The sequence below is a fragment of the Epinephelus fuscoguttatus genome, linkage group LG3 (genome assembly GCF_011397635.1).
Source record: "Epinephelus fuscoguttatus linkage group LG3, E.fuscoguttatus.final_Chr_v1".
Lineage (NCBI taxonomy): Eukaryota > Metazoa > Chordata > Actinopteri > Perciformes > Serranidae > Epinephelus > Epinephelus fuscoguttatus.
Window position 1 is genome coordinate 8,866,593 of NC_064754.1, and position 27,804 is coordinate 8,894,396.

A 27,804-nucleotide genomic window follows, 5' to 3' on the forward strand; every position below is an offset into this window, starting at 1 on the left:
GCCAAAACACTTTTAGTGGTTTTCAATTCAATGCTAATTTTCAAGACATTAACTAATGTTAGCTTGGTAAGTTTGAATGGCTTGTCTTGTAAAGGACTGTGCTGACTAAACATGGCCTAAAATATAAAAAGCTCCTCAGGAATATGTTTCAGCCGTGAACGAGAACGAGAATTATGCAGGTGTTGTGCTGGATAATATTTATATAGTACAGGAGGACTTTTTGTTGCAACTTTGATTAATTTACATTCTCTTAAGTTTCACAGAAATAGTAATTTTGTTGAAGGGTTCCATGTATGTTGGAAAGTATCACACATTGAAAGTCTGTTCAACAAGTCATGACTATAGTTAAACAGACATGACCATGGGTTTATCAGAGTACTAAGAAGTCCTGGTTTCACTTCCTAGAAGACACAGTTGGAGTTCAATCAGCACTCTGCATGCCTCTGAGGTGTCCATAAGATGCTGGATGTCTGCCTGCTCATTCCCAGTAAGCTGGTGTAGATGAGGTCATCAGCCGAAGTCCCCAGACGTAAATGCATTCCAGAGATAATCAACAGAATAATTTCCAAGTTCTGCACAGAGGTGAGTGTGTTGTTATATTCTGTTTGTTGTGTTGTACAAATTCTAGGTATCCACTGCCTGGCCGTCATGCCTGAGAGTAAAGGAAAGAATGCATTAACATACTGTGGATTAAACATATGGCAAAGTATTTTAAATATATAATTAGGAAAAGTAATTTTCCCAGTTGAGGCAGTTGCACAATAACACTTAAAATGATATTCTTGGGAAATCTGTAAACCATTTTTACACCCCTAAATGTCTCATGCAAATCAGATTAGTGATGTGACAATGGGTGTTAGTAGCCATGAATTTTGTCCATGGGTCGTGATCCCAAGATGAAAATGTTTGTAAAAAATGTAATATAAATGGAAACAATATTTTATCAAAATAGTACTAGTGGGTTCAAAGATATCATGTAGCCCAATCTGTAATAAGCTACATAATTTTTTACAGTGTGGAGTAGAACATGAATCAGTTGTAATAGCAAGAAATGCATACTCAGGGGCCATGTTTCGTCTGAAGTTGACAACAGCATAGGGGGTGTGCTCTTCTTTGTGAGGGGGATGTGGCTGGACTGTGGAGTAAAGAGGATCTGTGTGGTTCTGAGAGAAGTGGACGCTGCTGTAGTGAAGTTCATCCTGCTCTGTTGTTTGAGCTGAGACGTTGCCATAAAGTGGATCAGGGTTCAGCTTATAAAGAGACAAGAGAGATCACATTAGCATTATAAATGATTCCCACTCGAGCTCAGTTGTAGGGTTAACACAGCACTGCAGCTTCTGAAATAGCTGGCTGGAGTTGCTCTTCGATACTTTAGAAGAGTTAATCAAGAATATATTTATTGCAGAAAAAAATTATGCAGACAAAACCTAATTGTGTGGCAGCTTTTACAGAATCACAATCTCAAATAGTATTTTTATGAGTGGCGCACAACATGATTATGTAATATTCTACAAAAGGCTTTTAAAAGGATGACCCAGAAGTTAACATTACCCTGGTTCACCTGTCAAAAAAACAGTGGGATTTTTCATTGGATTTTGGGTTATTGCAGATAATAAGCTCGGTGGCAAACAAAAGTTTGTGAAAGGCCTACATGTTCTCTTTGTCTTCGACGTCTTTTGCTGTAAATTGTTTTTTGATGTGTTTTTAACCTTTTCTGTAAAGTGACTCTGAGAACTTTGGAAAGCGCTTTATAGATAAAATGTATTATTATTATTATTATTATTATGTTTTTTCTTCAGCAAATAATCTCCAGAAATGAACATCACTTTTATGATCATATTGAAGTGTAAATGCAGTTCTGTTGTCAGAAGTAAAAAGTGAAGGTCAGGCTGTAAACAAACAACACCACAGTGCATAACTTCAAAGTCACCACCACACCTAGGCTGTAAAATGGTGATGGCGTTCTGAATTTTCAAGTAGCCAGTTTTTATCTATCACATAAGCGCTTCAGAATTCACAAGTTGGGTATTTACTCATGAATTTTATTTTGTCGAACAAAATGTAAAAACATCTCAAGCTTGTTTTAACCACAGACCTTATTTCAGGTATCTAACCAAAAACCCATTCAAAAAACACACTGAACTCAGGGAGGGAGGGAAACGGAGGTTTTAAAATGCCAGCTCTTTTCCATCTTAGTCCTGCAGTACATATTAACAACAGTAGAACAAGATTTACATAGCAAAATATAGGACAAATGAAACTTGTGCAACATTGTTTTCCTTTGTCATCAGAATAAGTGTTTAGTTAAGAAAAAAGTAGTCCACAGTAAGGAAGAGAAGCAGGAAAGGATATGGTGATGTTTTTCTCTTGTAGCACAAGTGTACAGATTCTTTTCTTTACCTGCTCCAAGTTGTCTGAGGTTTCATTTCTGGGAGACTGACTAGAAGTCCTCTTTCTTCTGGTTAATGAAATCAGTAAATAAACATTAATAGGTGAAGCCAAGTTGGTGTGTGAATGTCATTGCTCTGAAACAGGAGAGTGTTGCTCACCTAATCCACCAGAAGACAGCGAGGGGTATAAAAAGCAGAAGAGCAGCACAGAGTCCTGCAGCTGTGGCTGGTGTCCTTTTTCCCGTTTTACTTTTGACAGTGAGAGTTTTTTCACGGGAGGTGGTGTTTTGAGGAGTTTTGACAGCACAGGAGTAGTTTCCTGCATGCTGACTGCTGACTGGGTTCAGAACCAGGTGTTTGTTTTGGTTCTCTGTCAGGGTCAGAGGTCGACTGTTGAGGAACCAAATGTAGGTTGTGTTGTCAGGCAGAGGACAGCTGGAAATGCAGGTCAGTGTGACTCTCTGGCCCTCTCTCACCACTGCAGAAGGCACAGACTTTACTTTCAGACCTGGAAGATGGTTTAAGTGGTCAGTAAATAAAGAACAGATGTATCATCTCCCAAGTCCTCCTCCCTAAACAGAAAAATAGGTTGTTTGTCAGTAAAACAACCCACAGAGGCAAAAAGACTCATGAAAAGTGTTTTCTGGTCTGCCACCTCGATGTTAAGGCCCAGACACACCAAACACACATCAATGAACTAATGGCGACAAAGGCTGACTATTGCATCATCTGTCATTGCCTCTGTGTCAGCCAAAAAGTTGCACATGAACACACCACAGAGACTACAGCCAATGGCCAGGTAGCACATATGTTCTGCACCTGCGTGAGAGGAAATAACTCTCCAGACCAGCAGGTGATGGTAATCTGTGTTGTGCCTTTAGAAAGGAAAACCGGGAGGTCAACAGGACTGATTCAAAACATTAGTTATCCAGTTAGCAACTTAACCACACAGCCCAATGTTGGAAGTACAAAGGATATTTACTGTGTGCCAGCAAACAAAACAGTTAAGAACCGTTTCTGCCAAAAAGCTCAGTTACTAATAATGTAGTCTGAGTGGGCTGAAGTTCGCTGCATAGATCAGCCTCTCTCAGCCACCTCCGGTTGTGTAGCAGTTTTCAACTGTTTTCAACACATCCTTTACTAACTTTTGCGGTGTTTGATCTTGCGGGGATGTAGCCATTTTTCTTCCACGGTTCGCGTCCTGTAGGCGATATTTTTGTGGGCATGTTACACCAAAACCTGTTTCCCCCTGGCAATATTTTTGCAAGTGCACCGTTGCTGTGACACCACCCAGAACGATTATGATTGGTTGAAAGAAATACAAGCAGCCGGCAGGTTTTTTCCTCCAATCTTAAAGTGAGAGTCGGCCCAGCCAGACCTTTCTTTTCTTGAGAAAAGTCTGGTGAGTGAGACTACTAAAAATATAACCTTAGGTAATAAAACACGATGTCTTGATTTTGGCCATTTGTTTGCTTTTCTTGCTTGAGTTTCTCTTAGCTTGTGCTGAGCTGAACTGCCAGTCAGAGTGATATCATTCATCGATGGACCCTGTCGTCTCTGATGTGACTCAACATGCTGAATCAGCCAAAGAAAGCAGACAAAGGCCGACGAGTGCTACCAGTGTGGGACACACTGCAAAAACTAGGGTAACAGACACTCACTGATACACAAACATTGATCAACGGCTGACTGTCGGCTTGGTGTGTCAGGGCTCTCTGTGTAGGCAACTAAAACTGTAGTACCAAGGGTTAAAGAAAGATCACTGTCATGCTTAACTGTACAGCATGAAGGTGTATATAACCAGGACATGAACTGTAAACTTTATTTATTTTTTTAATATACTTTATTAATCCCCAAGGGTAAATTAAATTTTTTACTCTGTTGTCAATTACACACAGGTCCGAACACACACATGCACAAACTGAACCTATACATGCACTAAGTGCATGAGATGTCAGAGAGGGCTGCCCATGACAGGCTCTCTGAGCGGTTGGGGGGTTCAGTGCCTTGCTCAGGGGCACATCGGCAGTGCCCAGTCCACGCTCCATATTTTGGTCCGGACGGGGACTTGAACAGGCGACCCTCCGGTTCCCAACCCAAGTCCCTATGGACTGAGCTCATGTTTTGTGTTCCCAGCCACCTATCCCAGCCTTAGGAAAACAGTAGAAGAAGCAGTAGACTGCAGCTAGTCTCATTTAGAATTCATTAAGCATGAATCGACCTTTCAGTGTGTTAACTGCTGGTAGTACATGGTGTGGACGTCAATAATTCACAATACAAAAATAACAGATTTAATCGAAAGAATTACCTGTGACAACCAAAGTCACTCCAGGTTTCCATCCATCGTCTGTCTGCAGTTTGAATCTGTATTCTGCTGAGTCATTCTTCTTCAGGTGATTGATTCCCAGGACGTGACGATTCTTCATGTTGTCATGATACTTCACTCTACCTACAGCCTTAAGTGGCTTTTCAACTTCTCCCTCCACACTTCTCTTTACTTTATACCATGATTTTGACTTTGGCTGCCCATAGTTAGAATTAGAATATTCACTTGAAATGTTCACTGAAGAACCTTCCAGAGCGCAGATTCTCCTGCTGACATAATTTACAGTCCTGCAGTTTGTATCCTCAGCACCTGAAATGTAGATGAAAGACAAGAGCCAGTTACATTTTAAGTAACGCTGAAAGTCACTTTACATAATATTTAATCTAAGATTCCTGTGTGGCAGAAGATGTCAGCTTTGTATTAGACATAAATGATAGACATCAGGACCTGCCAGTCTCAAACTTGTATTTCTAAAATACTTTTTCCATCAGAACCTATTACTAATAGGAGTCTGTTTAAATTTGTGGCTCCAGGCCAAAAAAGATACAACCTGATTGGATCGATATTAAATTTCATTAACCTTTGACAAAATGTACAAAGTGTTTGTGATCTAGCAAACAATTACTTACAATTACTATTCACAATGGAACATCGTTACTGTGTAATAATATTGAATATCATAATGCATGGTGTCTAGACAAACACCAATGTCAATGTTTAGTGGTCAGCAGCAGATCCCAGCGATAACAGAGACTGAAAGACACTTAACAAGATACATAAATCAGTGCGACAAACAACTGCAGGTTAAAAAGATTAAATCATAGTAATCATTTGTGATTACTACTTCACAGCAACTGCATTACACTCTAAAGTGCCTCTGTTTTTTGTACACATCCTGTAAAGATTAATCAGTATTAAAATCATCATATTTCTCAGACCATTAACACAAATATCCCATATCATAAGTTCTAACAGACCATAAGTTAGTTTGTACTTACAGACCTCAGCAGAGCGCAGATCCTCGAGGCCTTTTACAGCACAGGAGAAGCTTTCAGCAGAGACGGTGGGAACTACAAACTGATGTTTCTCATACTCTCTAGCTAACTGTCTGCTCTTATACCATATAATGGGAGTCAGGGGACAGCTGGTGTTACAGGTCAGTGTTACATGGCCCCGTTTGTCTGCAGGAGTCCTTTGAATATGTACCTCTGTTGGGAGATGACAAATACAGTTTTCATCAGTTATTACATTAAATAAGCATGTACATTAAAACATTAATTAGTAGATATATACTCAAAGCACAATGAAACCATAAAGAAAGACTGTGGTTTTTGTGCTTTGAACAAAAAACAAAGACATGATCAAAATAAATGAATTGTCTATTGCAAATTAAACCTTATAGGAAAAATGATGTTAAAAGGATGAGAGGTGTGGAGGTGTGTTTGTGTTTTGTGGATGTTTAACCTGTTGGATATGTGACGGAGCAGGGCTCATCCACTGATGACTGCTTATAAGAACACATTGTCCCTTTAGCATAGGTCACACTAATGCAGGTTGATGTGACAGAATCTGGACAATAAGAAATGGTGTCAGTAAAGTTAGTTAATAAGTTACTACATGTCATAATCAGTGCTTGAATAATGATTTGTGAATATACATATTTACACATTTAGCCAGAAGTTTGATCATATCATTAGAAGCTAATCGTTGTCACTCACCCACTGAGACTTCAGGAGCTCTGAGATGCTCGTAGCCTTTGATAGCACAGGAGTATGTGACTGCTTCCTCACTGCTGACCAGCTGGTGGTACCAGGGAGACCAGTCCTGATAGAGGAACTCTCTGTTCTTGTACCAGATGTAGACTACAGGGTTTTCAGTCAGAGGACAGCTGGTGTTGCATATCAGTGTTACTGTCTGTCCCTGTGTGGTGGGAATCACCTTCACCTGCAGGTCTGAGATGATGATGTATAAAATAAGAATTAATATACTGTTGTCATTCTTTGAGTAATTTACAACCACTGTACCTGCCACATGGAGCTGAATTTGACTTTGCTTGCAGTTGTGTGGTGTGTCAGTAGTTTCTTTGCAGCAGTAAACCTTTGCATCACTTTCTGTCAGATCTTTGATTGTTAGAGTGAAGTTTCTCTCTTCCAACATGTTGTACGTTACATGATTTTCATCTGGTGAGATTTCCTTTGGAACTAACTGAGATCTATCCCTGTACACAGTGTACCATTTCATGCTTGAAGTGGGACGTTCAGCTGAGCAGGGCAGATCCACTGATGAACCTTTTAAGGCACAGATGTTTTTTTGTCGTCCCTCAATCCCTTTAACAAAAACTTTGATCAGCAAACATCTGGAAGTATTTATTCTCTCCCATAACTTTCTTCTCTATACTAACAGGTCAGTGATGATGGTATGATATTGGAAAGGATCATACTGATACACTGCAGCACATCTTAAGAGCTCATAGCAGAATAAGTGGAAATCATTACAAGCTAACATTCAGTCATCTTTTTTATTTATAAATCATCCTGCAGTTTCCTGTGTTTTCCCTCCAAATTAACATTGATTGTACACTCCTGATAAACATTATTTACAGTCAACAGTTAATCAGCATTATATAAGAAATAAGAAACAGTCATTCATACCTGAGACGCACAGGATAAAAGCCATAAACACACATCCAGCTTCTGCCAAAAACATGGCTGTTGTAGTCCTCAGTCTCCAATCAGAATGTTGATGATATAATGTAATGGCTTTATTACAATTACTACCTTCATGAAAACTCATAAAACATAAAGAACATGAATAAATGGCTGAAATCAGCGGCAGTCTTCTTACAAAGAAATTGACTGTTGATCAGTGTGAGCGCAGCTGGCAGACAAACTGCAGCTCTGACACTTAAAAGTCACTTCCTTCCTCATTGTTATTCTTAATTTTAAAAAAATCCCTCTAGTGAGGAATCTATATATTGCAGTCATTAAAATCTGTCATTAGTAAATTGCATTATATATTAATCAAAATGCTGTTTAAATTGCTGGTGTGAGAGCAGAGAAATGTTAAGCTGATTGTGGTTATTTTTTGGTGGGAAAAATCTGCAGACAGGAAGCTGCAGACACAATGTCTGTGGTCTTTTCACATGCAGAGCAACATATATTTTTGGCAGTAAAATCTGTCTAAATATTTCTTTTTACAGTCACAGCTGAAAATCATCCAGAGAGTAAAACAACATTGACAAAGTGCTTTGATGAGCTGCGTTAACAAGCTGTTACTGTATCTGTACTATAAATTAGATGTAGCAAACCAGTCGGACACTGAGACACATCGTCACAAAATGCACTTGCACACACACAAACAAAACCTCAACTCCATCCGCTTATGCATATGCGTGTGTGTGCGTGTGTGTGTGTGTGTGTGTGTGTGTGTGTGTGTGTGTGTGTTGTTTGCATGTTTCCACAGTCACTTTTAAATTCTGGCTTGTGTTCTGTTACAACCAGACAGATTGATAAAGACAGTTCAGTGCAATATTGCTTTATTTTCACAATCTTGTGAAATTCTAAGATGTTAACGTTTTTGAGACACTAATTCACCTGCTGGGGCGTTCAAACTGTCCAATTCAGCAATAAAAAGGTCAAAAGGACCTGATCTGTGGCCTTCTTGTGTGTAAAAAGTGGAATCTGTTTGCAAAACACTGAGCTGCATTCACCAACTATTCTTTAGAAGAAATGTCTACCTAAAACCTGCAGTGTTCACAAAGATTCTGACATTCATCAGTGTTTTCTTATTTGGGATTTGTTTTTAGGTTTTAGGTCAGTTCTACAGTTGTATATCATAGGATATTAATTACAATAATATTTTTATAATTAGTATTTTTTCATCATTATTTTCATTATTACTTTTCAGAAAGAACTATGGTCTTTTAAAAATAACATTAGACTAACACTGTAAGTCCCATCACTTATGTTAATGGAAACCATGCCATCTTATAATTAGTGACTGATTACACTAGATATCATGGACGGTTCAGTGGGTGGGACACACAGTTACAAGGCAGCGTTCTGAGAAACTTATTAATAACTTCCAGAGACAATGCATTGATGAGCGCTCATCTTTGTCCGCAGTCCTGACAACTGTGCTAATATAAAGTTGACAGTTGGTGGGTCGGGTGGTTGATTAATGCATATTTTGTATGTGTATACTGTATATATATATGTACATAAGTCTGGTGCTCCACCCTCTTTAGACTTTTGGGCATTATGGACTTAATTTTCTCAACTGTTCTTTTTCTTCTTCCTTTTCTTTGTGTGCACACAGCCCTGCAGTCTCATGTCATTTTATGGGCATTTACCTATGCTCATTAGGAACAGCTGGCACATGCTTTCAGTTTACCATAAAAGGTGATTCATTATTATTAGACCACTGGTGTGAACAACTGTGTGGTTTAAGAACACATAGTGAATCTGACGTAGACTTTTCCACTGATCTTTCTGAAGAACAAATAATTTAAAAAAACAACTTAGACTGACATTGGTGATTGAGGGACATTCTTCGGAGTTTTCAGACAGTGCTGCATGCTGCACTCTACTGATATATAGCTCTTCATTCTGCTGGTCCACATGCATCCTCCACACAGGCAAAAATGCATTGCACCTCATATTTGAGGACGTGTGGTAAAGAGCTAAAGTTTAATGGAATGCTTCTGTTTGAGATGCTCAGTACTTTTGGGAAGCTTGTGGTCCATATCAGTGGAGTAAACTGAAAAGCTGCTGGAGGTTAGAAGCCTTGAAGTGTGAAAGTTAAGTCTGGCAGATCAGGCAGAAAATTTTCCCATTGAGTTCAAAAGAAAAAAATAGGCAGTCACTATTATGTTTGCACTCAGCTTTACTCTTGCCTGTTGATGCTGTGATATTGACGTTGTCCAGAATCAGAATTATTAATCCCTGAGGGGAAATTGTGATTTGTTACAGTTGCTCCGATATATAGAATAGATAATTAGAAGAAGTAAGAATAAGAGTATGAAATAGCAGTATGTAAATATAAAGCAGTAAAATAATATGGAAATAAAAATGTACATTAAAATAAAAAAAATAGAATGTGCATTATGCCACAGTGTTCAACACTAGTACTTAAGATTTAAAAATATTAAAAATAAAATATATATTGTCACTGTGCTGAGGCTCTAAGTGTGAAATTTAACGACAATATATACATCAATAGAATAAACAAGAATAGAATAAAAGTAACAGTTACGTGCATGATAAAGTCGTATACTGAGAAATATTGCAGTTGAATAATTGCACAGAACATTGCAGCAGTTGAATAACTGCACAGAACACTGCGGCAGTTGAATAATTGCACCTAATAGATACTTATGAATTATAAATACAGAAGGTTACAGTCACTAAGACTATCAGGGGAGGGTCCCTTGCAAAATACCATGGCAACAAAGTTTAATTTAGTTAGAAGATACTGGCTTGATGGTGGAGTAGAGAGCATCTGTGTGGTCCTTAGAGAAGTGGAGTCTGCTATAGGGGTTGTCATCTTGCTCTCTTGATTGACCTGAGATGTTTTCATATATGGAACCAGGGTTTAGCTGAGGAGGCAAGACAAATAAAATTACTCTATATCATATTGCAAGCAGAAGTTTGGCTGATTCTCCAATAAGAACATTATAAAATGAAACTAGAGCTCAGGTGTGAAAGGTTTTTGAAAGCCTTTTTAGGTATAGTTTGCAAATGTATGGAGCATGTTACCCCATAAGATATGTTAGAAGAAGTATAGATCTACTGGCTCAATAAAACAGTGCAAATAAAGTAATCCTTAGTTGCAGGTTATACGGAGTGTTTTGACATACAAGTCCTGGAGAATTCTCTGTCCTATCAATGATGAACATCACAACCGGCTGATATGCAATAAATAACAAAAGGCTGATGTTAGTCCGATTTATTGTTTAAGTGTTGACGTACGGTAGCCATCGAACCTGGACTGCAGTAAAAGAAGATTTTAATCCGAGGTTGTTAGCATGACATGCAGGTTGTAATGTGTCACAGTATAAAACCTGTATTTCTTTATGTGGGCTTTAGTGACACTTGGGGGAGAGAAAAAAAGTTAATTTAACAAATGAGAACGTCAGAGAAAGCATAAAACAGTTAGAAATGGGACCAGGTGCAGGAGTTGAGCAGAATTGAATAAAATGCTTCAGCATCAGAAGGGAATGATTCAAACGAGAGAGAGAAAAAGGTAAGAGGAGGAAGTTTAAGCAGCCGTCCTGACTGTGAAGACATGATCATTCCTTTTGAAGAAAAGCAAGATATAAGACATTGTGAAATAAATCAGTTTTTTACCTGTTCCATGTTGTGTGATGTTTCAGTTCTTGGAGAGTGACTGGAAGCCCTATGTTTTCTGTTTTATAATATGAATGAATATGTGAGTGAATAAGTCATGTCATATTAGCATTTGAATATTATTGCTATGAAACAGAGAACAGTGTTGCTCACCTAATCCACAAGAAGACAGCGAGGGGTATAAAAAGCAGAAGAGCAGCACAGAGTCCTGCAGCTGTGGCTGGTGTCCTTTTTCCCGTTTTACTTTTGACAGTGAGAGTTTTTTCACGGGAGGTGGTGTTTTGAGGAGTTTTGACAGCGCAGGAGTAGTTTCCTGCATGCTGACTGCTGACTGGGTTCAGAACCAGGTGTTTGTTTTGGTTCTCTGTCAGGGTCAGAGGTCGACTGTTGAGGAACCAAATGTAGGTTGTGTTGTCAGGCAGAGGACAGCTGGTACTGCAGGTCAGTGTGACTCTCTGGCCCTCTGTCACCACAGCAGAGGGCGCAAACTTCACTTTCAGACCTGGAAGATGGTTTAAGTGGTCAGTAAATAAAGAACAGATGTATCATCTCCCAGGTCCTCCTACCTAAACAGAAAAATAGGTTGTTTGTCAGTAAAACAACCCACAGAGGCAAAAAGACTCATGAAAAGTGTTTTCTGGTCTGCCGTCTCGATGTTAAGGCCCAGACACACCAAACATGCATCAATGAACTAATGGCGACAAAGGCTGACTATTGCATCATCTGTCATTGCCTCTGTCTCAGCCAAAAAGCGGCACATGAACACATCACATACACCAGGAGATCAACAGCACGGATTCAAAACTCAGTTAGCACATTAACAACACAGCCCAATGTTGGAAGTACAAAGGATATTTACCGTGCGCCAGCAAACAATAATATAAACAGTTAGAAACCATTTCTGCCAAAAAGCACGGGCTACAAACATAACCTTATGCAATATGACATGTTTGTTTTGATCTCATGCCCTCTTGAGCCATTTGTTTGCTTTTCTTGCTTCCGTTTCTCTTAGCATGTGCTGAGCTGAACTGCCAGTCAGAGTGATATCATTCATCGATGGACCCCGTCGTCTCTGATGCGACTCAACATGCTGAATCAGCCAGAGAAAGCAGACAAGGGCCGACGAGTGCTACCAGTGTGGGACACACTGCAAAAACTAGGGTAACCCACTGATACACAAACATTGATCAACGGCCAACTGTCGGCTTGGTGTGTCAGGACTCTCTGTGTAGGCAACTAAAACTGTAGTACAAAGGGTTAAAGAAAGATCACTGTCATGCTTAACTGTACAACATGAAGGTGTATATAACCAGGATATAACCAGTATCATCTGTTTGTAGGAGATTTGGCATGAACTGTAAACTTTAGTGTTGAAGTCTCATGTTTTGTGTTCCCAGCCACCTATCCCAGCCTTAGGAAAACATTAGAAGAAGCAGTAGACTGCAGCTAGTCTCATTTAGAATTCATTAAGCATGAATCGACCTTTCAGTGTGTTAACTGCTGGTAGTACATGGTGTGGACGTCAATAATTCACAATACAAAAATAACAGATTTAATCGAAAGAATTACCTGTGACAACCAAAGTCACTCCAGGTTTCCATCCATCGTCTGTCTGCAGTTTGAATCTGTATTCTGCTGAGTCATTCTTCTTCAGGTCATTGATTCCCAGGACGTGACGATTCTTCATGTTGTCATGATACTTCACTCTACCTACAGCCTTAAGTGGCTTTTCAACTTCTCCCTCCACACTTCTCTTTACTTTATACCATGATTTTGACTTTGGCTGCCCATAGTTAGAATTAGAATATTCACTTGAAATGTTCACTGAAGAACCTTCCAGAGCGCAGATTCTCCTGCTGACATAATTTACAGTCCTGCAGTTTGTATCCTCAGCACCTGAAATGTAGATGAAAGACAAGAGCCAGTTACATTTTAAGTAACGCTGAAAGTCACTTTACATAATATTTAATCTAAGATTCCTGTATGGCAGAAGATGTCAGCTTTGTATTAGACATAAATGATAGACATCAGGACCTGCCAGTCTCAAACTTGTATGTCTAAAATACTTTTTCCATCAGAACCTATTACGAATAGGAGTCTGTTTAAATTTGTGGCTCCAGGCCAAAAAAGATACAACCTGATTGGATCGATATTTAATTTCATTAACCTTTGACAAAATGTACAAAGTGTTTGTGATCTAGCAAACAATTACTTACAATTACTATTCACAATGGAACATCGTTACTGTGTAATAATATTGAATATCATAATGCATGGTGTCTAGACAAACACCAATGTCAATGTTTAGTGGTCAGCAGCAGATCCCAGCGATAACAGAGACTGAAAGACACTTAACAAGATACATAAATCAGTGCGACAAACAACTGCAGGCTAAAAAGATTAAATCATAGTAATCATTTGTGATTACTACTTCACAGCAACTGCATTACACTCTAAAGTGCCTCTGTTTTTTGTACACATCCTGTGAGGATGAATCAGTATTAAAATCATCATATTTCTCAGACCATTAACTCAAATATCCCATATCATAAGTTCTAACAGATCATAAGTTAGTTTGTACTTACAGACCTCAGCAGAGCGCAGATCCTCGAGGCCTTTTACAGCACAGGAGAAGCTGTCAGCAGAGACGGTGGGAACTACAAGCTGATGGTTCTCAAACTGTCTAAGTAAATGTCTGCTCTTATACCATATAATGGGAGTCAGGGGACAGCTGGTGTTACAGGTCAGTGTGACATGGTCCTGTCCATCTGCAGGAGTCCTTTGAATATGTACCTCTGTTGGGAGATGACAAATACAGTTTTCATCAGTTATTACATTAAATAAGCATGTACATTAAAACATTAATTATTAGATATATACTCAAAGCACAATGAAACCGGAAAGAAAGGGATGAGAGGTGTGGAGGTGCGTTTGTGTTTTGTGGATGATTAACCTGTTGGATATGTGACGGAGCAGGGCTCATCCACTGATGACTGCTTATAAGAACACATTGTCCCTTTAGCATAGGTCACACTAAAGCAGGTCGATGTGACAGAATCTGGACAAAAAGAAATAATGTCATTTTTTGGTGAATTTAGTTGATCAGCAATTGCATGTTGTAGTCCTTATAATTCAAGGTTCCAGTGCTTGACTAATGAAATGATTCTTGAAAGTACATAATTACACTTTTAGCCAGTAGTTTCACCATATAATAAGAAGCTAGTCGTTGTCACTCACCCACTGAGACTTCAGGAGCTCTGAGATGCTCGTAGCCTTTGATAGCACAGGAGTATGTGACTGCTTCCTCACTGCTGACCAGCTGGTGGTACCAGGGAGACCAGTCCTGATAGAGGAACTCTCTGTTCTTGTACCAGATGTAGGCTGCAGGGTTTTCAGTCAGAGGACAGCTGGTGTTGCATATCAGTGTTACTGTCTGTCCCTCTGTGGTGGGAATCACCTTCACCTGCAGGTCTGAGATGATGATGTATAAAATAAGAATTAATATACTGTTGTCATTCTTTGAGTAATTTATTATTGGCAACCACTGTACCTGTCACATGGAGCTGAATTTGACTTTGCTTGCAGTTGTGTGGTGTGTCAGTAGTTTCTTTGCAGCAGTAAACCTTTGCATCACTTTCTGTCAGATCTTTGATTGTTAGAGTGAAGTTTCTCTCTTCCAACATGTTGTACGTTACATGATTTTCATCTGGCGAGATCTCCTTCGGAAGGAATTTAGGTCCATGCCTGTACACAGTGTACCATTTCATGCTTGAAGTGGGACGTTCAGCTGAGCAGGGCAGATCCACTGACGAACCTTTTAAGGCACAGATGTTTTTTTGTCGTCCCTCAATCCCTTTAACAAAAACTTTGATCAGCAAACATCTGGAAGTATTTATTCTCTCTCATAACTTTCTTCTCTATACTAACAGGTCAGTGATGATGGTATGATATTGGAAAGGATCATACTGATACATTGCAGCACATCTTAAGAGCTCATAGCAGAATAAGTGGAAATCATTACAAGCTAACATTCAGTCATCTTTTTTATTTATAAATCAACCTGCAGTTTCCTGTATTTTCCCTACAAATTAACATCTACTGCACGCTCTTAAACATTGTATTTATTTACAGTCAACAGTTAATCAGCATTATATGTGAAATAAAAACATTAATTCATACCTGAGATGTACAGGATAAAAGCCATAAACACACATCCAGCTTCTGCCAAAAACATGGCTGTTGAAGTCTTCAGCCTCCAATCAGAATGTTGGTTATATAATGTAATGGCTTTAGTACCACCACTGCATTCATAAAAACTTAAACAATATAAATGAATAATCAAAATCAACAGTCTTCTTACAGAGACAGAAGGGACTGTGGGTTCATGTGAGGGTGCACACAGCTCTGACACCAAAGGGTCACTTCCTTCCTCTGTATTAAAAAAAGACCTCTAGTGAGGAATCTATGTAGTGCAGTAGTTGTTTGACATCATATTTAGTAAGTGAAACTTCCACAACAACTGTTACCAATTTTCTTACCATGTATTATTGTCTTGTTTTCAGTTGTCACAACATGTACAGGCTCATATAAAAGTGTTAAACTGCTTTATATTTTCATCATAAAGATGTCAAAGTTACCAGAGTCAGAGCAGAGAGATGTGAAAGAGTTTGGGGAAAAATAACATGAACATACAAATTTTATGTCTGCCATCTTTTAATACACTTAGGTAATGCAGAGTAAAACATGTTTCTGAGAGCAAACTAGTTTTACAAAAGCTTTTTACAGCTGCAAATAAAGTTATACAACATGAAGTACATCATAAAAAAACACACAAAATGCTTAATGAGCCTACATGACAAAGCCACCCACATTTGTTGCACTGCATTGTGGCCTGGCTCAATCTATTTAAGACATAATATCAAGTTATTTGTACAGTATATCAGGTGCGATCAATCTAATCAAACAGCCCTTGAGGAGCGACTTCATCTGCCATAAACATTGCTTTAAAAAATGATTCAGCAGTGAGAGGACCAGTAGGAACATAATCTGTTTCCTTTGACCTTTACATCATTGAATTTTTTCATAAACCTTTCTTACTGTGTTATATGTGTTATATACTGTGCTGCAGTGGTGTTAAGGTGTGTTAAGGTGTAATCTGACACATTGAAAAATGTGTGACTTCTAGTGTCGCTGGTGTTTTGACGTCTTCAAGTTTGTATTGTGTCATTTTTAGAAAAGACAGTTGAAGTGTCACTGAAGCAGCATTTCACACATTTGTATTTATGGTATGGCTTTTAGGCACATGCAGTGTTCCATGCTAGCTAATATGAGGCATTATTGTGTCTTCAGGAAAACTCTGTCTGCTTCTTTGATAGATGTTTTAACGTGATTAGCTTTTGCTTGCAAGGCTGAGACCTTCTGGTGAATTCTACGAGACACGGAGTGAAGTGAAATATTGGTGGAGACTAGAGGGCTTGAACTGTGAAAGTCTGGTTGTTGAAAATAGTGCCACTGATCAAGATGAGTATGGCCACTGAGTAGATCCTGAATCAGTTGTGATGTAAAGAGATGCTCACTCAGAGGTCATGTTGGGACTGAAGTTGACAGTAGCATGAGCGACATTCTACTGTTGTTTGGGCTGATGTGGTTGGACAGTGCAGTAAAGAGTTTCTGGCTGGGTCTTAGAGAACTGGACTATGCTGTAGTGAAATTCATCCTGCTCTGCTGGTTGAGTGGAAATGTCTTCATACACATGACCACGGTTTAGCTGATGAGGAGACAAGACAAACAGTGTCAGTAAATTGATGTTTTGTGTCACTTGAAGAATCAGTTTATCTGAAGGGAAGCAGGACAGAAGAGGGTGAAGGTTTCAAGTGCAGCAGAATTTCTAAATTTCTGTTCTTTGAGAAGAAGCCAAAAATTAAATTAATTGTACTTACTTTACTGTACTCACTGAACATTATTAAACTAAATACAACCGGTCAACAGTGTGTGGGATTTTTTGGATCCTTTGCAGTCAAGAGTTTTAAATCCTACGATGAAGACTAAAATGTTGTGCAAGAAGAAGAAAAGTCTGATCTTTACCTGCTCTGTGTTGTCCATTGCTTCAGTTTCAGGAGACTGACCTGAAGTCCTCTTCTTTCTGGTTATTGAAATGTAAATATATATGTATGAACAAGCAATTTCAGATTAGCAGTTGATTGTAACTGATGTGCAGCGCAGCACAATGTTGCTCACCTAATCCAAAGGAAGACTATGAGAAATATAATGACCAGGAGAACAATACAGACGACTGCTGCTGCTGCTGCTGCTGCTGGTGGTGGTGGTGGTGGTGTTTGTTTCTGTGTAACATTTTGGACAGTGAGAGTTTTTTCATCAGATGTAATGCCACCTTCAACAGCACAGGAGTAGCTTCCTGCATGCCGACTGCTGACTGAATGTAGTATCAGTGTCTTGTTGTGCTTTCTTGGCTCGGTCAAAGGTCGACTGTTCAGGTACCAGATGTAGGTTGTGAGGCAGAGGACAGCTGGTAATGCAGCTCAGAGTGACATTTTGGCCCTCTGTCACCTCTGCAGGATGCACCCTCACTCTCAGGCCTGAAGGAGGATTTAATATGTCAGTTGCCTGAATGTAACTGAAACATAGAAAGTAAGTCCCTAAAATGTTAACAGTCAGCTGTTCACGTGCAAAGTCATTGTGGTTCCTTTTTTTAAGACAAACCTTTACAATGACCCTGGCACCATCAGCATTGTATTTATTCTCCAGAATTACCTGTGACAACCAGCGTTACTCCAGAAAAGTCAGACTCTTTCCATCCTCCATTAGGTCGTTTGAGTCTGAATGTGTATTCTGCTGAGTCATCCTTCTCCAGGTTATTGATTCTCAGGATGTGCTGATTCTTCATGTTGTCATCAAACTTCACATGAGGTGCAGCCTCAGCCAGCTCTACAGGTTTTTCCTTCCCATTTTTATTTATTTTAAACCATGATTTAGAAGTTGGCTGCTGGTTGTGGGGATGCGTGTATTCACTTGTAATGTTCACTGAAGAGCCTTGCAGAGCACAGATTCTCCTTCTGACGTAATTCACACTGAAGCAGTTACTGTTCTCAAAACCTGAAATATAGATGAAAGATTAGAGTAGCTCTTTGAGGATAAGGGAATATTACTGCTCATTGACAGAATTAACAACAGGTGAGTCTCAGTCTTAGTGATTTTGACTATGGATGACTTTTAACTCCATTGCCCCTTTATTCGGGGGTTTCATTCAATCTGAAAAATGAAAAATGGGTATTATCAAAAAAGAATCAAATCATTTCTTTTTTTGATTTTTGTTGCATCAAAAAAATGGACACAAGTTGTGTGTTTTCCTGTTTTCGTCTCAAGTAGATAATCCAATAAACAAGAAAATCAGAACATTTCATGGTCAAAGACAAATGTTTTCAGGCAGTCAATTGTTGTTTAAAGTTTTATGACGAGACACTGCTCCTCTGCTCTCTGACTGTCTCTGCTGACTGATTTGACGTGCTCTCAGTCAACATGGACATCTAGTGGCCACATGTCATCAACACAGTTTCAGTTGTGTTTTGACAGCAAAGAAAACAGAAAAACATACACTCATTTTCCATTTTTGATACCCTCAAAAACAGACATAAATCTTTTTTTTTCTTTCTGTTCAGTTTGAATCGAATAATTTAATGACATGATGATTCACAGAATTACTTGAGGGTTACTGCGTTAAACTGAACATCAGTTAGAAGTGTTATTTAATCCGTCCCTATGAGACTACAACATTCTTCAGGTCATTATTGCTTCTAGTTTTACACAAATTCAGATTTATGATACCAGTTTACCTCTCCACAAGTTAAAACAGACAGAACAGTACGTTAAAGGCTCATACTCACAGACTTCACCAGACAGCAGATCCTCAAGGCCGTTTACAGCACAGGAGATGCTTTCAGCAGAGCCAGTAGCTGTAAACTGTTGACTCACAGAGAGTATTTGTCTGTTGTGATACCACCTATAGGCAGGTTTAGGGTCAGTCACAGGACAGCTGGTGGTACAGGTCAGTGTTGTAGAATTCCCTTGAACTCGTACTTCTGTTGGGAGATGATAAATGCAGTTTTAATTTGTGCCATGTGAAATAAGGTGAATTAAATGAATAAGGGTCTGAGAGTGAGAGGTTTGTGAATGTTTGAGGAAACTTGACCTCTGGGATATGTGATGGAGCAGGGTGTCTGCCTATCAGAACACATCCTCCCTTCAGCATAGGTCACAGTAAAGCAGGTCGATGTGACAGAATCTGGACACAAAGAGATTCAGTATTTTAATTAGTAATAGCATGTCATAAGTTCTTCAATGATTCCATTTTGTCTTGAAAGTGTAACATGTTGCTTACTGCACTATAGCTGTAGGTAATGACTTGAAGTCTTTTGACCAGCTTTCAAATGTGTCAAATCTTTTAAAAATGATTTTTTTTTAGATATCTCCAGGTCAGAGACCACTTCAGTAAAGATATTAAACAAACAGAGGATAGTGAACCAAATGTGATTAATATAATAACTGATGGAAATAAGAATAAAGACAACAAACATCTTGTATCCTGAATATATCATAGATTACAAAATTCCAAAAATGATTTTACTGCCCAGGTCAAACAGAAATGGGAGAGGGGTCAGGCCTGGAGATATCGGATTATTATTTAAATGATATTTGGGAGGGTCAAGCTCGGACCACCAATTCAAGATCCTGGTGGGAGTTCTGGCACTGGCAGACCAGTTTCACATTTTTGGGAATTCCCACTAATTTATCCATATTGGCAGGAGATTGCCAAATAAGGAACATCTTAGGAATTGAAGTTAATTGTTCTTTTGTCATATTGTACTTGGGCAAAACCGCGGATAATCTCATGACTCAGGACAAATACATTTACAAAATTATTTTGGCCAAAAGCAAGACAGCAGTCACACAGAGGTGGCTACAGGTGAGCCCCCCTTCAAAGGACGACTGGATTGCAGTTATTAACGAAATTCACTGTATGGAGAAAATCACCTTTTCTTTAAGACTGCGACTTGATCAATAAACAAAACATTGGAAAATATGTATCATATACACCAAAGGATGTAACCTATTGACTGGTTAGTTAAAAAACCCTGTTCTGTACCATTGTGTATCTCTTACCCCCCACATTTTCTTTTCTTTTCCACTTGACCAGAAAACACCACGAAAAATAAGTGAAAAAGAAGTGTCATCATATAAGGAGCTAAGTGCTGTCACTCACCCACTGAGACTTCAGGAGCTCTGAGATGCTCGTAGCCTTTGATAGCACAGGAGTATGTGACTGCTTCCTCACTGCTGACCAGCTGGTGGTACCAGGGAGACCAGTCCTGATAGAGGAACTCTCTGTTCTTGTACCAGATGTAGACTGCAGGGTTTTCAGTCAGAGGACAGCTGGTGCTGCATATCAGTGTTACTGTCTGTCCCTCTGTGGTGGGAATCACCTTCACCTGCAGGTCTGAGATGATGATGTATAAAATAAGAATTCATGTGCTGATGTTGGTCTTAAAGTGATAAATTACTGGCCACTGTACCTGCAACATGGAGCTCAGTGTTGTGGCGCCAGCAGCTTTCTGTGTTGTTAGGCGTCTCTCTGCAGCAGTAAAAGTTTGCATCACTTGCTCTCAGATCACTGATCGTCAGAGTTGGATGACTGTCTTCAGTCTTGTGTGATACACGATTTCCATCCAGAGAGACCTCTTTCTGAATATACCTGTGGTCTCCCCTCTCGACAGTGTACCATTTATTTCCTGAAGTGGGGTGTTCAGCTGAGCAGGGCAGATCCACTGATGAACCTTTTAAGGCACAGATGCTGTTTTCTCGTCCCTGAACCCCTTTAACACAAGATTTCATCAGCAAACATCACTTTTCAATTTACTCAACATATAAGGTGAAAAACAGTCATTCATACCTGAGATGTACAGGATAAAAGCCATAAACACACATCCAGCTTCTGCCAACAACATGGCTGTTTCAGTCTTCAGTCTCCAGTCATAGAGTTGATTGTATTATCTATTGGCTTTATCACAACTGCTGCGTTTTTAAAACATTTAGAATATAAACTATATAAAGAAATGGTCAAAATCAACGACAGTCTTCTTTCAGAGACAGAATGAACTGTTGATTAATGTGCTGTCAGACAAACTGCATGTAGCTCTGACACCAAGCAGTCACTTCCTTCCTCATTTTTCTTCTCAGTAAAAAGAGATCTTTGGCAAAGAATCTATGTAAAGCAGTAGTTATTTAAAGTCATATTTTGACATAAAAAAATTGTATTACATTTATTAGTATTTTGTTTTCAGTTATTCACATGTATTTGCTCATGTAGCAGTGTTTAACTGCTGTATATCTATATGATATAATGAAATTGTATCATTACAAAGATGTCATGGGGACCAGAGTGGGAGTGGAGAGATGTGAAGTTGTCTTTGTTGGACAGTATTTGAAAAATGAGCACCAAGATACAAATGTAATGTCTTTCATCTTTTAATACACTTCAGTTAATGCAGGGTAAAACATGTTTCTGAGGGCAAAATTATTTTTACAAAAGTTTTTTACAGCTGCAAATGAAACAGAAAGTAATGCAACATCAGTACACCAGGAAAAAACCCCCCAAAATGTGTCAATAAGCTTACATGACAGAGCCACCCACATTTCAGCATTGCATTGTGGTCTGGTAACACTGTTGCTCAATCTATTTAAGACATAATTTCAAGTCATCTGTACAGCATATCAGCCCTTGAGAGGCGACTTAACCTGCCTTAAAAGTTCATTACAAATGATTCAGCAGTGAGAGGACCAGTGAAGAACATAATCTGCTGCCTTTTCACCTTTACATCATGAATCTGTTCATAAATCTTTCTTCCAGTGTTAAGTTTAAGTTTATTTACTTTATTAATCCCCCTGAGGAGAAATTCAATGTTTTCACTCTTGCTTGTCAATTACACACAGGTCCGAAAGACACACACTTGCACAAACAGGACCTATACATGCACAAAGTGGAGAGATGTCAGAGTGAGGGGGCTGCCCTTGGTGAGGCGCCCCGAGCAGTTTGGTGCCTTGCTCAAGGGCACCTTGGCAGTGCCCAGGAGGTGAAGTGGCACCTCTCCAGCCACCAGTCCACGCTCCATATTTTGGTCCGGACAGGGACTCGGACAGGCGACCCTCCCGTTCCCAACCCAAGTCCCTATGGACTGAGCTACTGCCTCCCCATATTGCATTATATGTGTCATATACTGTGCTGCACTGTTGTTTAGCTCTTTAGCTGCTCTTCTTCTTGAATCTGACACATTTTAAAGTCTGACCACTAGTATCACTGGTGTTTTGACCTCTTCAAGTTTGTGTCGTGTCATTTTTAGAAAAGACAGTTGAAGCATTACTGAGGCAGCATTTCTCACATTTGTCTTTGTGGTTAGACTTTTTAGCACGTGCACTGTTCAAAGCCAACTAATATTAGGCATTTGATAGATGTTTTAACCTGATTAGCGTTTGCTTGCAAGGGTCAGAACTTTTGGGGAATTCTGTGAGACATGGAGTGAAGTGAAATATTGGTGGAGACTAGAGGGCTTGAACTGTGAAAGTCAGGTTGTTGAAAATTGTGCCACTGATCAAGATGAGTAAGGCCACTAAGTAGATCCTGAATCAGTTATGTAAAGAGATGCTCACTCAGAGGCCGTGTTGGAACTGAAGTTGACAGTAGCATGAGCAACATGCACCTGTTGTTCGGGCTGATGTGGTTGGATGGGGAGGTCAAGAGTTTCTGGCTGGGTCATAGAGAAGTGGACTCTGCTGCAGTGAAGCTCTTCCTGCTCTGTTGGTCGAGCTGACATGTTTTCATACTCATGACCAGGGTTTAGCTGATGAGGAGACAAGATGAACAATATCAGCTACATAGCACATGTAACCTCTGTACTGACAACCAGACTGATGACATTTGGGGGGTTAGCAGTATTTAAATACAACATTACACAGTGGGTATTAATTGGCAGGAGTAACTCTTAAAGACCTAACAGCCTTAGTCAGAATAATGATTGCAGTCAAGAGTTTTAAATCCTACGATGAAGACTAAAATGTTGTTCAAGAAGAAGAAATGTCTGATCTTTACCTGCTCTGTGTTGTCCATTGCTTGAGTTTCAGGAGACTGACCTGAAATCCTCTTCTTTCTGGTTATTGAAGGGAAAAAAAAGTATAAACATATATGTCTAGAAGCAATTTCAGATTAAGAGTGGAGTATAATTGTTGTGCAGCACAACACAGTGTTGCTCACCTAATCCAAAGGAAGATAACAACAAGAAGTATGGTAACCAGGAGAACAATACAGACTCGTGTGACGGTTGCTGCTGCTGCTGCTGCTGCTGGTGTTTGTTTCTGTGTAACATTTTGGACAGTGAGAGTTTTTTCACCAGATGTAATGCCACCTTCAACAGCACAGGAGTAGCTTCCTGCATGCTGACTGCTGACTGAATGTAGTATCAGTGTCTTGTTGTGCTTTCTTGGCTCGGTCAAAGGTCGACTGTTCAGGTACCAGATGTAGGTTGTGTTGTGAGGCAGAGGACAGCTGGTAATGCAGCTCAGAGTGACATTTTGGCCCTCTGTCACCTCTGCAGGATGCACCCTCACTCTCAGGCCTGAAGGAGGATTTAATATGTCAGTTGCCTGAATGTAACCGAAACATAGAAAATAAGTCCCTAAAACGTTAACAGTCAGCTGTTCATGTGCAAAGTCATTGTGGTTCCTTTTTTTAAGACAAACCTTTACAATGACCCTGGCACCATCAGCATTGTATTTATTCTCCAGAATTACCTGTGACAACCAGCGTTACTCCAGAAAAGTCAGACTCTTTCCATCCTCCATTAGGTCGTTTGAGTCTGAATGTGTATTCTGCTGAGTCATCCTTCTCCAGGTTATTGATTCTCAGGATGTGCTGATTCTTCATGTTGTCATCAAACTTCACATGAGGTGCAGCCTCAGCCAGCTCTACAGGTTTTTCCTTCCCATTTTTATTTATTTTAAACCATGATTTAGAAGTTGGCTGCTGGTTGTGGGGATGCGTGTATTCACTTGTAATGTTCACTGAAGAGCCTTGCAGAGCACAGATTCTCCTTCTGACGTAATTCACACTGAAGCAGTTACTGTTCTCAAAACCTGAAATATAGATGAAAGATTAGAGTAGCTCTTTGAGGATAAGGGAATATTACTGCTCATTGACAGAATTAACCACAAGTGAGTCTCAGTCTTAGTGATTTTGACTATGGATGACTTTTAACTCCATTGCCCCTTTATTCTGGGGTTTCATTCAATCTGAAAAATGAAAATGGGTATTATCAAAAAAGAATCAAATCATTTCTTTTTTGATTTTTGTTGCATCAAAAAATGGACACAGGTTGTGTGTTCTCCTGTTTTCGTCTCAAGTAGATAATCCGATAAACAAGAAAATCAGAACATTTCATGGTCAAAGACAAATGTTTTCAGGCAGTCAATTGTCGTTTAAAGTTTTATGACGAGACACTGCTCCTCTGCTCTCTGACTGTCTCTGCTGACTGATTTGACGTGCTCTCAGTCAACATGGACATCTAGTGGCCACATGTCATCAACACAGTTTCAGTAGTGATTTGACAGCCAAGAAAACAGAAAAACATACACTCATTTTCCATTTTTGATACCCTCTGTGATGATCCCTGTGTCATCTAGGGGTGTGTCTGCTGTGAGAGTGTCTCAGGCCCGTCTCTCCCAAGCTGCCTTGACTCAGTACACCTGGGCCCGGTGCACTGAAACTGATAAAAGCTGTGCTCACTCATTCACTCACCCTCTGCTTCTTCCTACAGGCAACCACTCTGGTCTGGTTTGGTAATGTTTTAGTTTCTTTGCTTTGATGCACTCTCCAACACTTACACTTACACTTACACACTCTCCCACACCCATCATTCAGTACTCACACATAGTACTGATATCACTGACATTCACACTCCATATGTTATTCTTATTTAGTTATTTGCTAATTTGGTCTAATTTGGTTTGATTTGCTTCCAATAAAATATCTTTTGTTAACCGTTCATCATGGTGTGTCTCTCTTTTGTTATGTCCACTTGAGCCGGGTCGTAACACCCTCGAAAAACAGACATAAATCTTTTTCTTTCTATTTTCCAGTTTGAATCGATTAATTTAATGAAATTATGATTCACAGAATTACTTGAGGGTTACTGCATTAAACTGAACATCAGAAGTGTTATTTAATCCGCCCCTATGAGACTAGAACATTCCTCAGGTCATTATTGCTCATAGTTTTTCACAAATTTAGATTTATGACACCAGCACACCTCTCCACAAGTTAAAACAGAATGTACAGTACATTAAAGGCTCATACTCACAGACTTCAGCAGACAGCAGATCCTCGAGGCCGTTTACAGCACAGGAGATGCTTTCAGCAGAGCCAATAACTGTTAACTGTTGACTTACAGAGAGTATTTGTCTGTTCTGGTACCACCTATAGGCAGGTTTAGGGTCAGTCACAGGACAGCTGGTGGTACAGGTCAGTGTTGTAGAATTCCCTTGAACTTGTACTTCTGTTGGGAGATGATAAATGCAGTTTTAATTTGTGCCATGTGAAATAAGGTGAATTAAATGAATAAGGGTCTGAGAGTGAGAGGTTTGTGAATGTTTGAGGAAACTTGACCTCTGGGATATGTGATGGAGCAGGGTGTCTGCCTATCAGAACACATCCTCCCTTCAGCATAGGTCACAGTAAAGCAGGTCGATGTGACAGAATCTGGACACAAAGAAATGAGATTCAGTATTTTAATTAGTAATAGCATGTCATAAGTTCTTCAATGATTCCATTTTGTCTTGAAAGTGTAACATGTTGCTTACTGCACTATAGCTGTAGGTAATGACTTGAAGTCTTTTGACCAGCTTTCAAATGTGTAAAATCTTTTAAAAATGATTTTTTTTAGATCTCCAGGTCAGAGACCACTTCAGTAAAGATATTAAACAAACAGAGGATAGTGAACCAAATGTGATTAATATAATAACTGATGGAAATAAGAATAAAGACAACAAACATCTTGTATCCTGAATATGTCACAGATTACAAAATTCCAAAAATGATTTTACTGCCCAGGTCAAACAGAAATGGGAGAGGGGTCAGGCCTGGAGATATCGGATGATTATTGGAATGATATTTGGGAGGGTCAAGCTCGGACCACCAATTCAAGACCCTGGTGGGAGTTCTGCTGGAAAAACATAATACAATAATTTGGGACTCTTAAACTGAATTTTATACAACAGCGGTCTCAGGGGTGGGATGAATGCTGCAGTCTGTGTGGTAAATCAATAGCAGACCAGTTTCATATTTTTTGGGAATTCCCACTAATTTATCCATATTGGCAGGAGATTGCCAAAAAATAACATCTTAGGAATAGAAGTCAATTGTTCTCTTGTCATATTTTACTTGTGCAAAACCCCAGACAATCTCATGACTCAGGACAAAATTATTTTGGCCAAAAGCAAGACAGCAGTCACACAGAGGTGGCTACAGGTGAGCCCCCCTTCAAAGGACGACTGGATTGCAGTTATTAACGAAATTCACTGGATGGAGACAATCACCTTTTCTTTAAGACTGCGACTTGATCAATAAGCAAAACATTGGAAAATATGTATCATATACACCAAAGGATGTAACCTATTGACTGGTTAGTTAAAAAACCCTGTTCTGTACCATTGTGTATCTCTTACCCCCCACATTTTCTTTTCTTTTCCCCTTGACCAGAAAACACCACGAAAAATAAGTGAAAAAGAAGTGTCATCATATAAGGAGCTAAGTGCTGTCACTCACCCACTGAGACTTCAGGAGCTCTGAGATGCTCGTAGCCTTTGATAGCACAGGAGTATGTGACTGCTTCCTCACTGCTGACCAGCTGGTGGTACCAGGGAGACCAGTCCTGATAGAGGAACTCTCTGTTCTTGTACCAGATGTAGACTGCAGGGTTTTCAGTCAGAGGACAGCTGGTGTTGCATATCAGTGTGACTGTCTGTCCCTCTGTGGTGGGAATCACCTTCACCTGCAGGTCTGAGATGATGATGTATAAAATAAGAATTCATGTGCTGATGTTGGTCTTAAAGTGATAAATTACTGGCCACTGTACCTGCAACATGGAGCTCAGTGTTGTGGCGCCAGCAGCTTTCTGTGTTGTTAGGCGTCTCTCTGCAGCAGTAAAAGTTTGCATCACTTGCTCTCAGATCATTGATCGTCAGAGTTGGATGACTATCTTCAGTCTTGTGTGATACACGATTTCCATCCAGAGAGACCTCTTTCTGAATATACCTGTGGTCTCCCCTCTCGACAGTGTACCATTTATTTCCTGAAGTGGGGCGTTCAGCTGAGCAGGGCAGATCCACTGATGAACCTTTTAAGGCACAGATGCTGTTTTCTTGTCCCTGAACCCCTTTAACACAAGATTTCATCAGCAAACATCACTTTTCAATTTACTCAACATATAAGGTGAAAAACAGTCATTCATACCTGAGATGTACAGGATAAAAGCCATAAACACACATCCAGCTTCTGCCAACAACATGGCTGTTGGCTTTATCACAACTGCTGCGTTTTTAAAAAACGTTTAAAACATAAACAATAAAAAGAAATGGTCAAAATCAACGGCAGTCTTCTTTCAGAGACAGAATGAACTGTTGA

At 39.5% G+C, this 27,804-nt stretch overlaps 1 protein-coding gene across 11 annotated transcripts; it reads right to left on the reverse strand.

Annotated features, from left to right (window-relative positions):
* Positions 1 to 518: 518 nt before the first annotated feature.
* LOC125885501 (contactin-1-like) lies at positions 519 to 27,763 on the reverse strand. Of its 11 annotated transcripts, none has more exons than XM_049571072.1 (10): positions 27,634 to 27,678; positions 20,651 to 20,950; positions 20,341 to 20,574; positions 6,181 to 6,285; positions 5,715 to 5,924; positions 4,699 to 5,025; positions 2,550 to 2,898; positions 2,401 to 2,458; positions 1,060 to 1,250; positions 519 to 652 (listed from the first exon to the last, which is right to left on the reverse strand). In XM_049571072.1, the coding sequence occupies exons 1-10, from the start codon at positions 27,656 to 27,658 to the stop codon at positions 625 to 627; spliced, it is 1,827 nt and encodes a 608-aa protein (XP_049427029.1). In that variant the 5' UTR covers positions 27,659 to 27,678; the 3' UTR covers positions 519 to 624. The 11 variants fall into 11 exon arrangements, with proteins under 11 accessions (XP_049427029.1, XP_049427025.1, XP_049427024.1 ...); XM_049571068.1 differs by lacking the exons at positions 20,341 to 20,574; positions 27,634 to 27,678 and adding exons at positions 6,435 to 6,668; positions 21,028 to 21,244; XM_049571067.1 differs by lacking the exons at positions 20,341 to 20,574; positions 27,634 to 27,678 and adding exons at positions 14,301 to 14,534; positions 21,028 to 21,244.
* Positions 27,764 to 27,804: the final 41 nt, after the last annotated feature.

Coding starts and splice junctions, on each gene's coding strand:
- LOC125885501 (XM_049571063.1), bottom strand. CDS start 7,509: ATGAGTTTTCATGAAGGTAGTAATTGTAATAAAGCCATTACATTATAT. Junction 5,026..5,714: donor TCTGCGCTCTGCTGAGGTCT/GTAAGTACAAAC, acceptor TCTACATTTCAG/GTGCTGAGGATACAAACTGC. Junction 2,459..2,549: donor GCTGTCTTCTGGTGGATTAG/GTGAGCAACACT, acceptor TTCATTAACCAG/AAGAAAGAGGACTTCTAGTC.